Source organism: Pectinophora gossypiella, chromosome 10 (assembly GCF_024362695.1).
Source record: "Pectinophora gossypiella chromosome 10, ilPecGoss1.1, whole genome shotgun sequence".
Taxonomy (NCBI): domain Eukaryota; kingdom Metazoa; phylum Arthropoda; class Insecta; order Lepidoptera; family Gelechiidae; genus Pectinophora; species Pectinophora gossypiella.
Genome location: NC_065413.1, coordinates 15,339,835 through 15,353,531, shown reverse-complemented (window position 1 = coordinate 15,353,531; position 13,697 = coordinate 15,339,835). Strand labels below are relative to the sequence as shown.

General features: G+C 39.6%; 1 protein-coding gene across 2 annotated transcripts; it reads right to left on the bottom strand.

Annotated features, from left to right (window-relative positions):
• Positions 1 to 141: 141 nt before the first annotated feature.
• LOC126369971 (putative transporter svop-1) lies at positions 142 to 13,697 on the bottom strand. 2 transcript variants are annotated; one of them, XM_050014581.1, is made up of 11 exons: positions 13,427 to 13,697; positions 12,433 to 12,604; positions 11,814 to 11,976; positions 10,415 to 10,536; positions 9,551 to 9,795; positions 7,887 to 8,035; positions 7,046 to 7,175; positions 4,753 to 4,890; positions 3,444 to 3,589; positions 2,353 to 2,480; positions 142 to 1,449 (listed from the first exon to the last, which is right to left on the bottom strand). In XM_050014581.1, the coding sequence occupies exons 2-11, from the start codon at positions 12,575 to 12,577 to the stop codon at positions 1,376 to 1,378; spliced, it is 1,440 nt and encodes a 479-aa protein (XP_049870538.1). In that variant the 5' UTR covers positions 12,578 to 12,604; positions 13,427 to 13,697; the 3' UTR covers positions 142 to 1,375. The 2 variants fall into 2 exon arrangements, with proteins under 2 accessions (XP_049870538.1, XP_049870537.1); XM_050014580.1 differs by having other exon boundaries at positions 12,433 to 12,594.

The following is a 13,697-nucleotide window of genomic DNA, read 5'->3' as shown; positions in this document are numbered from 1 at the left end:
GATAAGTATATTGTAGAAGTACCACATACCTACCAGGTATAACTGCATTTTACAACAATTATTTATTTTCTTATTTAACCGATTTTGCATTTTAAAATAAATACTTAAATGAAACACGACTGTAATAAAAATAAAGCCATTTATTGATTTTAAGCATTTGCATTACAAAAGTATCAGGCGTTAGGTATACGAGTAATTATCACAGTTAATTCCACTATCTTAACAGTACAGTATAATTAATAATTAAGTATTAATTTCACTTCTTTCAAACAATCGATAATTTCATTGCTGAGCTGGGAGTAAAGAAATATATTTTTAATGCGTCCACGCATTTATAATACGTGCCAGTTACCAATTCACCGACCTGCTTATAAACTATATTATCATTCTATATATTTTATAACAACTTCCGTGGTTAGTGCTAGCGGTTAGTGCGTTTGGCACAAGATCTTTTCCTGAAATCACTCTGTAAGACTCTTCGTTGTTTGGTAAGGATGTTCCAGGCTTGAATCACCTGATTGTCCGAAGAAGTAAGATGATTCCGTGCTTCGGAGGGCACATTAAGCTGTCGGTCCCGGCTATTAGCCGTAAAACAGCTCCACCAATCCGCAGCGTGGTGAAGTATGCTCCATACCCCCTCCGGCTGAGGGAGGCCTGTGTCCAACAGTGGGACGTATATAGGCCGTTTATTCTTCATGTATATAGTCTACAATTATTATCATTCCATTCTTGTCGTAACTAAAAGTCGGTTTAGGATCATAAAAACAAGGGAGATATGCCCTCAGCACTAGATTACACGAGTCCGAAGTAGTTAATGCCATCTGCGGCAAATCTAAAATAAGTCACGTCAAAAAAAAAGCATCGGCGTGTGAAGCGATCGCAACGAGACATTTCTGGCTGGACCGTTCATTGCGTAGTAGTACAAGCGATAACTGTGGTTATCGCTCTCTATTTAAGAGCTGCGCTCTTGTCGGTGGAGTAATCGCCATTCCTCTCTTCTTCCCGCCAAAACCTTCACCTCCCGATACGACACGACCTGCACCTTCTCTTTTATTTGTTTCATAAATGTTATCGTAGATCTACCCCTTCCTCTCTTCCCTTCAATTTTTCCTTCTATAATGTTAACATTATAAACTGTGGTTATACGATACCAAAAAAGCAATGAATGAAAGTTTTGTAAAACGATATGTCCCTCACACAACTTTATAATAATAACTCTGGCTTTAATAAAAAATATATTATCCAAGCGAAGTCCGGTCGAGTCAATTCGAGGTGTCTACTACTAAAATATACGTATTCATAACTTATTATATACAACATCAATAGGTAAGTTGTTTTCTAGTATTTCCAACACAATCATATTTTTTTTCTATTTTTATTTTGGAGTTTCCACATCTTTCTTTTCGGTTGTTCTATCTGATGGCAGCAACAATGCCATGAGAGCACCCACTGGAAAGAGTAAACAATATCGTTAAAGTACATTGTCATTCGCATTGGCAGTCGCTTCTGTGAAAGAATCTGTGAAATCTTCAGGTTAGTTAAACGGACAATGTTAGACGGACGGACGATATTTTATATTTTTATCGAACGTCTAGGGCCCTTTGCCGAGGTTTTCCTTGCATCTTTTTACCCCGGCTATACAGGTTGTTATAGGCGGATGAGACGTTTGTTATGTAAAAAATGACGATTCAAAACTATGTTACCTACTGAATAAAGATAGTATTTTTGGATTTGAAGCTATGAAGATGATGATGAGTACGTCGTGATGAATTTAAAGACAATAGTAGTCTGTCTGTTGGTACAGACTTCCTTTTTTCTCCATCACTCCCGGTTTTGGGCTATTTCATTTAATTTTGGGAGTTACGTCCAAAATGGCGAAAAGGCAATAATGGGCGAATCTCCTTGAGTTATACTTTTTGTTTTGATTATGCTGATTTCCAAAGATACCTTAATTATTTAGTGGGTAATATTGAAGAATTAGGATTTCTGTTCTCTTTAAAAAAAAATTTAATTAACCTCGCTATCACAAACAAGCAGTTTTTATCGTTTTCAGCCATCCTAACTTTAATTTTTTTATGAACTAGACATGTAGTATTGATATTTCCAATCCCGCGGATCTCGAATTTGTGATCTCGAGTCGGGATTGCAATCCGTAATTCTTACCGGCCCCTAAGTAAGAGTAAGAATCTCCGATGAGACTGGTTATATAGCTCTAGAGCACTAAAAGCCAATAGCCATCAAGACAATCTTCTTCTTCTTATCGTGTAGCTTGTGAGGTGAAATACCAGCGTCATCAACCCTGGTGTAAGGCAATTATTAGGTACGATATGAAGAGTAGAAGATACTCCTTACCTAAAGAGATACTACCGAAGACGTAGAAAGAGTACTCGCAGTTGTAGGACAGCAGGCTTTTCAGCAGGTTGATGCCCAAAACCGCGCTGCCACGACCCACCATCAGCGTCAGACAAACACCCATGGCCCTGGAACATATCGAATGTTGTAACTTATCTGCTGAGGGTCAAGAAAAACCCATGTAATAATCTTGTCCAAGATCTGGAATTCTCTGCCCGCGAATCTGTTCCTTCAAGGTAAGAGTAAATAGACACTTCCTAGGTAAACATATTCAAATTCATAATTGAGGAGCTCGGTGGCGCAGCGGTAAACGCGCTCGGTCTGCGATTGTTGAAGTTAAGCAACTTTCGCAAAGGCCGGTCATAGGATGGGTGACCACAAAAAAAGTTTTCATCTCGAGCTCCTCCGTGCTTCGGAAGGCACGTTAAGCCGTTAGTCCCGGCTGCATTAGTAGTCGTTAATAACCACCAATCCGCACTGGGCCCGCGTGGTGGTTTAAGGCCCGATCTCCCTATCCATCCATAGGGAAGGCCCGTGCCCCAGCAGTGGGGACGTTAATGGGCTGATGATGAGGTAAACATATGTGACTCGACCACATCATCACTTACCATCATCTGAGATAGTGGTCAAATGCTTGCCTATAATGCATAAAAAAAATCTCCCGTCTCAATGTCCCCTGTTGTCAACTTCACATCCTATGAAACATCTTAGATGAGAACCCAGTCGAATGAGACACTGTTCACGAAACTAAAGTTTCGAAAACGAGAAAATCTGGAATTTGTTGATCAAAGAATCATATCGCAAGGACATAGCGACTGTGGTTGCGCCTCCAAAAAATGTATTCAGCTGTATAAAGAGGTAGCGCTCAATTGGTTTCTCATTGGTACCACAACTAACAAGACACCAGTGTCATTGGTGCCGCCACCATGGTGTCTCAGTGACACATATAAATATATACACACACAAACAAATATACACAAACACATATACATACAGACATATATAGATTATATGGCCCTAAGATTTTTAGATCCTGATAACTTTAAAATGTTAGTTGCCCGATTTAAATAATATAGATAATTTGTACTCACTTGACATAAGTGGGGAACATATCGACACTAAAGGTGGACAGCAGACCGAAGTTGAGCATCCCCGTGATGAAAGCAATGATGAGCACAGCGGTCAGCGCCCAGATGGTGCTAAAGTTGACCACCAAAGCACAGATACCGCCTACAACCTAAAACAGATAGGTGTATCGTAAACGTATTTGTTGACTGAGCTATAAGATACACAGGTGACTCTAATTAAATTGGAATAACAGACACACCAACGAGGTTACAAGGCCATATTGAAGCAATTGATCTAAAAAAGTAATATTGCTATGTGCCATTTGTTGATGGATATGAAACTTGGACTCTGACACAGAAAAACAGAGAGAGAATCGAGGCCTTTTGAAATGTAGTGTTGAAGGAAAGAATAAGTTGGACTGAAAGGTTTACTAATGAGGATGTGCTAGTAAGAGTATAGAAAAATAGGCAAATATTGAAAGTTATTGAAAAAGAAGAGGCAAGATGATTAGACACTTATTGAGACTTGACGAATTTATTAAAAACATACACACAGGAAAGCTACAAGGAAAGAGTGGAAGGGAAAGACCAAGAAGAGCTTACATGGAACAGATAGAAGAGAAGGTGAACGTTATGTCTTATAAGAAAATGATAGAATTGGCCTTTGATAGACAAGAATGGAAAATGCTACACCGACAAGAGCGTGGCTCTTAAATTAATGATGATGCCACTTATAAACAAATGGCAATTGCGCATTTGTGCAATTATCAAATTTAATAATTGCTTCAATGTGGCCTTTTTAACCCCCTGACATGATTCATTAGCGACTATAGTTTTACATTTCTGGTCATTATTATAATCCATACCGTGTGCAGTTATGCACAACGCTCTTTCTAGCATTATCCCCTTTTCACAGGCTCCGCTTATCTATCCTGAAGTTTTAAAATATCCGTTCTTTGGCAGAAGCAACTGTCTGTCTGACCTTCCAACCCGACCAAAACCAGATCATAACAGATTTGGTCACATATCTCCGAAACTGTGACTGCCATTGCACGTTGAAATTATGTAGATACCTTCTTCTTCTTCCTGTGGGTTGTATATAACCGATCTCATCATGTGTATCACTACCATAGTATGTTTTTTTTTGACGTGACTTATTGTATATTTGCCGCAGATGGCATTAACTACTTGGCCGGACATATGGGGAGCGCTGAAGGCTCTCACCCGTTTAAGACAACTTTTAAGACAACAGGCCTGAGGGTGCTCGTTTGGGCGCGAACCTCGGCTCAGAGCGTCGTTTGAGAGAGAGCCATAGCATGTGAGCATGTCATACCTGTATGGATATAAGCATGGTCTTCCTCCCACAAATCGGTAGCATCATGGACATGAGCACGTTGAGGATAGCCTGCAGCAAGTATAGCCCCAACACCATCAGCATCGCCGTGTGGTTCATCGAGCAGTCGTTGGGTTGCTGTGAGTAAGGATTTTATTTCCGTCAATTAAATACAAATCTTCATAACGTCGTGAACACCACGTAAGCGCGTTTTGATAAATCAAAATCAACTGAAAATAAAATATGGAGGTACCTACTGGAATCAGAATATGAGGTAGGTAAATGCTATGACAATTCCCTGGGTGCTCATACAAACATTTTTTTTTGTTAATTTTTTTTTTACTTTCTTTGTAATTTACTTTATTTTACTCTCTATAGACTGATGATAACCACCTGACCACCACCACCCCCACCACCACCTTGGCCACCAGATACGACACGATTCATTTATAACAAACATTATAGAAGGAAAAATTGAAGGGAAGAGAGGAAGGTGTTGACCTAGGAGAACATTTATGAAACAAATAAAAGAGAAGGTGCATGTCGTGTCGTATCAAGAGGTGAAGGTTTTGGCGGGAAGAAGAGAGGAATGGCGATTACTCCACCGACAAGAGCTCAGCTCTTAAATAAAGAGAGAGAGAGAGAGAGACTGATGATGTTATATGACCGTTATCCTGGAGGTAGAGGCCTGGAGACCTATAACACAGGGTATCCTAGTTTAGTTTCCTAAGTCAAAGATAAATTATGAAATTCTGATTACTAAATAAAGACAGATCTTACGATATCAAGAAACGTGATATGATGATGCACGCATATTTGTAATATTCTAACATACATACATACATACATAAACTCACGCCCGTAATCCCTAATGGGGTGGGCAGAGCCACAAGTAATCAAAGACAACTTGCAGCCACTGTTGATACGAAGTCCAAAGATGGATATGATGAACCTTATGGTGATAAGGGATCAGCCTATCGCCCATAACATTAGTCCATCATGTTAGATGACACAATCCCTCTGTCGGTTTTTACGACATGCCCGGGAAGAGAAGCAGCTGAACGTGTTCTATGTTTTTTATATGCTCCCAGAACAGCATAGAAGCAATATTCTAAACTTTCTAAAAATTCATTAAAACAAACAGTGATTTTCACCCAAAAGGAATTTAGGTTTTCACCATCGCCACCACCACGCCACGACGGGAGACACTCCGCTTACAGTGCGGCATGGGCCCTACAATTTAACTTACTTATTTATGAATTTTAACAACGAAAAATGGCCCCGATTCCTGGAGACACCGTCTAATTTTATTTTAAGTTATATCTGTCATTTTCATATCCGTCGAAAAGGAAAGGGACGGATGATTCACAGCTCTTAATTTTAGGAAGAATGAGTAAATGAACGTGTCGGATTATTGACTGATGTAAAATTTTTAGACGGTTGGTTTAGATTTGTGCTTAAAATTGACGTGTGTTCCATAAATTTTATGCTTGTCGATTACCCGTCCCTTTCCTTTTCGGCGGATAAGAAAATGACAGATGTAACTTAAAATAAAATTAGATGGTATTTACAGGAATTAGCACCAATGTTATAATAAATGCGAACTTTTGACACAGTTTTCAATGACGTTGTAGGCTACCTATACCCATGTCCTTGAAAATGAAACCATGCAATATGTGCGAGCGCCGACGGACGTCAGTCGTTCCCTCTTCGCCCGCCGCATCACATGTGCCACAGGCACAACTAAATTATCGATTAACGTAAATGTAACCAATTCTGTTAAGTTATATGTTGACAATATATCCGAACTTTCGTGAACTGAACTCTCTCGTTTCACTGATCTCCCTCCTTCTGAAAGGTGATATTAATTGGTGTAATAAACTAATAATACAGGTTGCTTTTTCATACAAATTCCATAGTATTTAATTTCGTGTTTTAAGTTTTGAAATTTAATAAAAAGTAACTGATTTGACTATTTTTGGCCTGTGCTGGGCCAGATCCGAATCCGACCCAGCGACCTCACCATGAGTTTGCATAAAATAATGGTGCTGATTCCGATACACACCATCTAAGTATATTTTAAGTTATACCTGTCATTTTCTTATCCGCCGAAAAGGAAAGGGACGGGTAATCGACAGGCATAAAATTTATACCCACGTAAATTTTGGGCAGAAAAAGCCCTTCCAAAATTTTGTATCGGCCAATAACCCGACGGAATTAAGTTGACAACACACGTCAAACGGATTGCATATGACGGAGATGCCATGCCATATAACTATGATTAAACACTCACCGTAACTTCAACAGTATCGTTCTGAGAGGAGCGCAGCATCTCACAGAAGGTCAGTCCTCGCTCCCCCTTCTCCAGCGACCGCATGAATCCGTCCACCATGTACGGCAGCCACACCGTGAAAGGATTCACGCTGGAAATGCATTCCTCTGTTATAAGAAACCCATTGATATTGTTTAACTTCATAAACAGCTTATATACCCACCCACTGCAAGGCACAGGCCTCCCTCCAATCAACCGGAATAATTACCCCCATAAGTAGACTTTTTATGAGCCATGTCAGGGGCCTTTGGCGGCTCAATAGTTACCCTGACACCAGGGTTGATGAGGTAGGTACTCCACCTCACAACCCACACGATACAAGAGAGATTACCCCCGTATTTAGCATACTCCACCACGCTGTGTTCAACGGCTAATAGCCGGTGCCAACGGCTTAATGTGCCTTCCGAATCCTGGACTCATTTTACTTTTTCGAACAATCGGGTGATTCAAGCCAGCAATGTCCTTAAACAAAGGATAGACTCACACTGTCCCTATTGGGAATCGAACGCTAACCACTAGACCACAGAGGCTGTTAAAGTGGCAGGTCCTGACTCAATCAAATCAAAAAAATCAAAAATAGTTTATTTGCTTTAAATAGTACATCAATATATAACCCCGTTATTGGGACTTCCTAGTAAGCCTCATTTAAAGACCTGTGTCAAGAAGCCCCGCTCTTCCTAATCGGTACTACAACTGTGATATATCTATTTATTTCTTTTAACAAAAAAAATCAACGTTTAAATAAAGATAAATACTTATGAGATAAGATGTGTGTGTGTGTGTGTTTGTCTGTGTGACTCACCAGATGTAGACAGTGACGAAGATAGCAGAGAGCAGCATGGTGCTCTTGATGAGCGGCGGCTTCAGCAGCGGGATGGTCTGGCTGACCACGGAGCGCCAGAAACCGGAAGTCGACGATGACGTCACCTCGTCTAGCACCACACCAGTTACCTGAGGAGAGGATTCAACGTCATTTACACAAGTACAAGTGTACTGTCCTTAGGGAAACCGTAGTCAGTGGTTGAGGGTTGGGCTCATGATTCGAATCCCGGTGGGGTATAACCACAAAAAATATGATCCCTAATTCGGTTAAGACATTGCAGGCTGATTACTTTTTACTGAGTACTTACCTGAGTAAATATTTAGTCGGTACGATCACGAGTAGGTAGTAATATACACTTTAAAACCACGTCACATTAACTTTTTTGACAGATCAAACCGTAAGTCTCATTAAATGCCAAATATGATAGTGCGACAGGGTTCTAAAGTGGGTACATGATATTGCTCATGAAGACTATAAAATAAAATAAAAAGCTTTTGGACAAAGGATAGCAACAAAAACCGCGAAATTCATCAATGTGACTGTTAAAAGCTATCCAAATGATAATAAATCATGTCTACGATTAGACACGGTAGATGATATAGACTCTAAATATACAGGGTGTTAGTGACATCGTAACGAATACTCAGAGGGATGATTCAGACCATGATTCTGAGTTAATATCAAGTGGAATTTTCCGTCGCAAAATTCATGTTATTTTTTAGTTTTTTTAAATTATTTTCAATTCTATACTTTTGCGGTGGAAAATTCCACTTGATATTAATTCAGAATAATCAGCTGAATCATCCCTCTCAGTATTCGTTACGATGTCACTTACACCCCATACAAGTACCTACATACAGTAGCCATACAAGTAGGTATGGGTGTTAGTGACACTGTAACGAATACTGAAGGGGATGATTCAGACCATAATTCTGAGTCGATATCAAGTGGAATTTCCTGTCGGAGAAGTCATGAAAATTTTAGAGCTTATTTAAATTATTTTCCGTTCCATAATTTTGCGACGAAAAATTCCACTTGATATCAACTCAGAATTTTGGCCTGAATCATCCCCCTGAGTATTCGTTACGATGTCACTAACACCCTGTATATGAAAACACAGATAAAATTAGAACAATCATTATTATTTAACTGGTTTTGTTTGATTTGTACTGACATCATGGATTTGTAGCGAATGGTGCAACGTGTTATAACACGTGACAAAGAACGTGATACACTCATGCTGATTCCAGTACACACCACCTAATTTTATTTTAAGTTACTTATACCTGTCATTTTCTTATCCGCCGAAAAGAAAAGGGACGGGTAATCGACAGGCATAAAATTTATGGAACACATCAATTTTAGGCAGAAATTTGAAAAAATGTCCACCCAAAATTTTATATTGGCCAATAACCCGACAGAATTAAGTTGACAGCACAGGTCAAACGGGTTTCAGATCAGCATGATGCCATTTTATTCGCCCGGGTTATTCATTCATTTTAAAATTAACAGTTGACAATCATCTGTCCCTTTTCTTTTCGGCGGATAAGAAAATGACGGGTATAACTTAAAATAAAATTAGGTGTCTGTAGGGATCGGGGCCACTTTGTATATAAAATAATTGTATATTGTACCATACCAACCTTATATCTATCAGCGTCTTCACCAGTATTGATGACGAACATCTTCCTCATGACCTCCAAAGCCTCCTGTTCGCGACCAACACTGAGGAGGTACTTCGGACTCTCGAGGCTCAGAAAGGCTCCGACAGCGCCGATGGCACAAGGCAGACTGAAGATGATGTTGAGGAGACGCCAGGAGTTGAAGGAGATCCCCAGCACAGGCATGTAGAAGGAGAATGTTAGGGGAAGGATCGGGATTGTCAATGCTGTGGAAAAGAGGAAAAGTCATCATCAAACGCATAACATATCAAATCAAATCAAAGATGTATTGGGATTGTTCATGCTGTGGAAAAGAGGAAAAGTCTTCATCAAATGCATAACATAGTATCACGCCTGCATCACCAAAGAGGTAGGCAGAGGTATAGTATACATACCCACTCCTCAGCAGTTATGTTAAGATCCCATGACTCATCAAAGACTTATATAGTGTCCTCCCAGCATTTGGCTGCGGAAATAGCATTGTCAAAAGCCAGCATCAAATCCTCCAACGTGCTGGTGGCAGGGCAAAAAGGACAAGACATGAGGTGTTCCATGTTTTGAGGAACCGTTCCACATTCACACACCAAGTTGGAATTTTCTATGAATCAACATAGACAAGTTTTCCTTACTCCTTTGTGTGGTTAAACATAGCAGGTGGAATCACTTGGTTATCCGAAAAAGTAAGATGATTCCGTGCTTCGCAAGGACGTTAGGCACGACCGGCCTAACGACCAACCCACACTGGAGCAGCGTGGTGGAGTACCCATACCCCCTCCGGTAGTTTAAGGGGAGGCCTGTGCCCAACAGTGGGACGTGTATAGGCTATTTATGTTATGCATGTGTTACCTGCCATTACGCCGACAGATGAGGCGAAGATGGTTGTGACGAGGACTATCAGCGTGGATCTCTTGTTGGATGGAGTGCACTCACTTAGGAAAGCATTCCCTAGACCATAAGTGCCAGCCATCCTGGGAACAAGCATCAGGATTATTTAGACTTAGGGCCATATCTCACTAGGGCACGGTTGCGCCACCAACAAAATTGTATGCAGTTCACACATGGGAGTTAAAAAAGCCACAATCCATCAAAAAAGCAATATTGCAATTTGACATTTGCGCATATAAAAGTAAGTGCGCAATGTCAACATGTCAAATAGCAAGATGAATAGGGTATTTGACTGGGTCAAAGAAAAGAAAGAAAGAAGAAATAAAAATCTAAGATGATCAAAATCAATTTCATTGCAATTTTCGACATAATTTCGAATTTTACTTCTGAATAAAGTAACAATGAGTACAAAATTTTACCGCTTCTATTGATGACGTGACAGGACATAGGTACAAACTCCTAAGAAAACTGTTGTTATGACATTTCGTAAAAGGTATCTCATTTGACTAGGTTGCCAAGTAGTACAAATATATTTTATTACACACATTGTGAAATAGTTTCCGTCGATGTTTCCATATCTTATCAGTTTGCCTGAGACTTCGGTGCTCCCTGATCTTAGACAAATGAAACTGTAATATCAATGTAAATATTATAATGATTGTTGATTAAGACATTTTGTTCTTGCCTATGTTGTTGTGTTGTTGTTGGAAAGCACTGCCCTATTTTTGCCTAAAAATGTAGCATGGAAAATGCTGCACCGACAAGAGCGTGGCTCTTAAATTGATGATGATGAATGTCGCCTATTCGGGCCGATACACACTTACTTACACGTAATTTTAGTTTAACAACTCTTGAACTAATGCCGTTCATCACTTACAATAAGTGCATGAAAGTTATAAAGCTAGTTTTAGTCCTGTCAAATTATATAATTAAGTTAAAATTAGATTGGTGGTTGCCCGAATTGGCACCATTCTCTCTGTATCGTGTGGGTTATCGTGTTACCAACCTCATCAACCCTGGTATCATGGTTATTATTAAGCCCCCAAAGGCCCCTGACATTGTAACTATAACATCACTTACACCAGTAAAGAGTAACTGGGATCAACGGTTGAAGCACGGATCATCTTACTATCGGACAATCAGGTGATTAGCCTGTATTGTCTTAACCAAACTAGGGATCACAAAGTGATTTTTGTGATATGTCCCCACCGGGATTCGAACCCGAGACCTACGGATCATGAGCCCAACGCTGACTGAACCACAGAGGCCGTTAATTAGGAATGCTAATAAAAATGTGGTAGATCACAAGCAATATTCCAAAATGGCTAACACTAAGAGTAAATCTGGTAATGAGACTTACGCTGATGAAGACAGGAACTTTAGCACGCAGAAGACGATCCAGTTAGGCGCTAGAGTGGCTGAGGAAGACGTGATGAAGCCCAGGATCAAGGCCAGGAGGAGGATCTTGCGCCGACCACGAGTGTCCGCCAAGTATCCCCACACGTTTGACATGGCTAGGATACCTGGGAATAAAGAGGCAACGATATGGCATATAGTGGGACACGCAATCATATACATTGTTTTAAGTTTACGCGGTTATTATCATAATTAAAACACATAATAACGGGTTCCGATATTTCGACACTGTTGCTGTGTCCCCTGATCATAGCACTTGCAACAGTGTCGAAATATCGGGAGTTTCATATCCCTACTTTGAACGCGGTAAGAACCCGTTATTATGTGTTTTAATTACGCAATCATATGTTGGAAACACCGACTACAGCAAGCTATTGCGGTCTTTCATCATCATCATTTGCATAGCGTTATCCCGGTTTCAACGGCTTAACGTGCCTTCCGAAGCACGGAGCCACCTCCCTTTTTCGGAAAACCAGATGATTCTGCCTGCAATGTCCTAGCCAAGCAAAGAACAGTCTCACAAAGCGTTTGAGCCCTAACACCTGATATAGCAAACAACTCACCAATCAGCGGCATGCCAGCCATGAGCCCCTGCTGCTGACTGGTGGTGAGCAGCTCACAAGCACTGGCCGGCACCAGGTACGCCACCGACGATGTCTCAAATGCCATCGCCATAGTCACACTTCCCGTCATCACCATCATCAGCATGTTGAAGCGCCCAAAACCTGGTCAGAACTCAACAAATATTTATTTTCAATGTAAAATTGATATTTTTATACATTACAAAACAAATCTTACAGCTAAAATAACAATTTTACAAATAATAATAATATAAAAAACACAGCAAAATAAAAAATAATTATAATAAAATATACAAAATCTATTCAAACAACCCTCCTCTCAGTAACCCCTGTACAAAAGTAATAATAATAAATAATAAAATTGTTTATTTATCAAACAAGGTACAATTTAAACAGTTAACAGCGAGCCCTGCACTAGGGATCAAGTGCCCATAATGCTGGCTACATTTTTCAATTATTGGAATATTTTTACACCCTTGTTTATATGATTTGGGAAACTCACAAAAAGAAATATCTAACAATTCTGGACTCGGTCATCATTACATCCCTTTGGAAGAGGACGATCATTAAGCCAGAAACTGGTATGGATGATCCATCATAATTGGGTCGTGTACTAGGTTGAAGAAAAAAATATGAAATTCTTATTTTATTAAAAAATGTATATAATTATTATTAATAGCGTGGTGGAGTATGCTCCATACCCCCTCCGGTTGATTGAGGGTAGGCCTGTGCCCAGCAGTGGAACGTTGTATAGGCTGTTTATGTTATGTTATGTTATTTTACTAAATAAAGACTTATCTAAAACTAACGAAAATTATGTTATTTTTTTATATTTAACTTATTTATGATTTTTAATCATCATTATCATAACTAATGAAGTCAAAACGTCCTTAAAAAGGCTTAATCACCAATGGCACCGTGCGCGGTGTCGTCTGAGAATCGCTCCCTACACCAGCAATAAGTTAATTAACCTCACCTGTCATATCAAGGGCCTTTTCAAATTGTACTTTGCTGCATTTCGAATCCATTTTATTTTTGTTCTTTTTTCAAAATTTAAAAATCTTGCGAACCGCGTCGCTTCTTTCGTGCGCTTTCGACGTAACTTTTTATACACTTTCCCTGGATGTCATCTGCTTTCCACTACTTTAAAAGTACTTTACATTTTTAATTCGTTATTCGTTCATATTCATCACTCGTGTGATATTATCACGCAATTTTCTTGTATAAAACTATCTGTTGTAAATTTT

Bases quoted from the DNA above. Each gene is read 5' to 3' on its own strand.
- LOC126369971 (XM_050014580.1), bottom strand. From the start codon at position 13,478: ATGGATTCGAAATGCAGCAAAGTACAATTTGAAAAGGCCCTTGATATG. The intron at 7,176-7,886 runs GTGAGTCACACA...ATGCATTTCCAG, and splicing joins TTCGTCACTGTCTACATCTG to CGTGAATCCTTTCACGGTGT. The intron at 1,450-2,352 runs GTAAGGAGTATC...TACTCTTTCCAG, and splicing joins CTTCGGTAGTATCTCTTTAG to TGGGTGCTCTCATGGCATTG.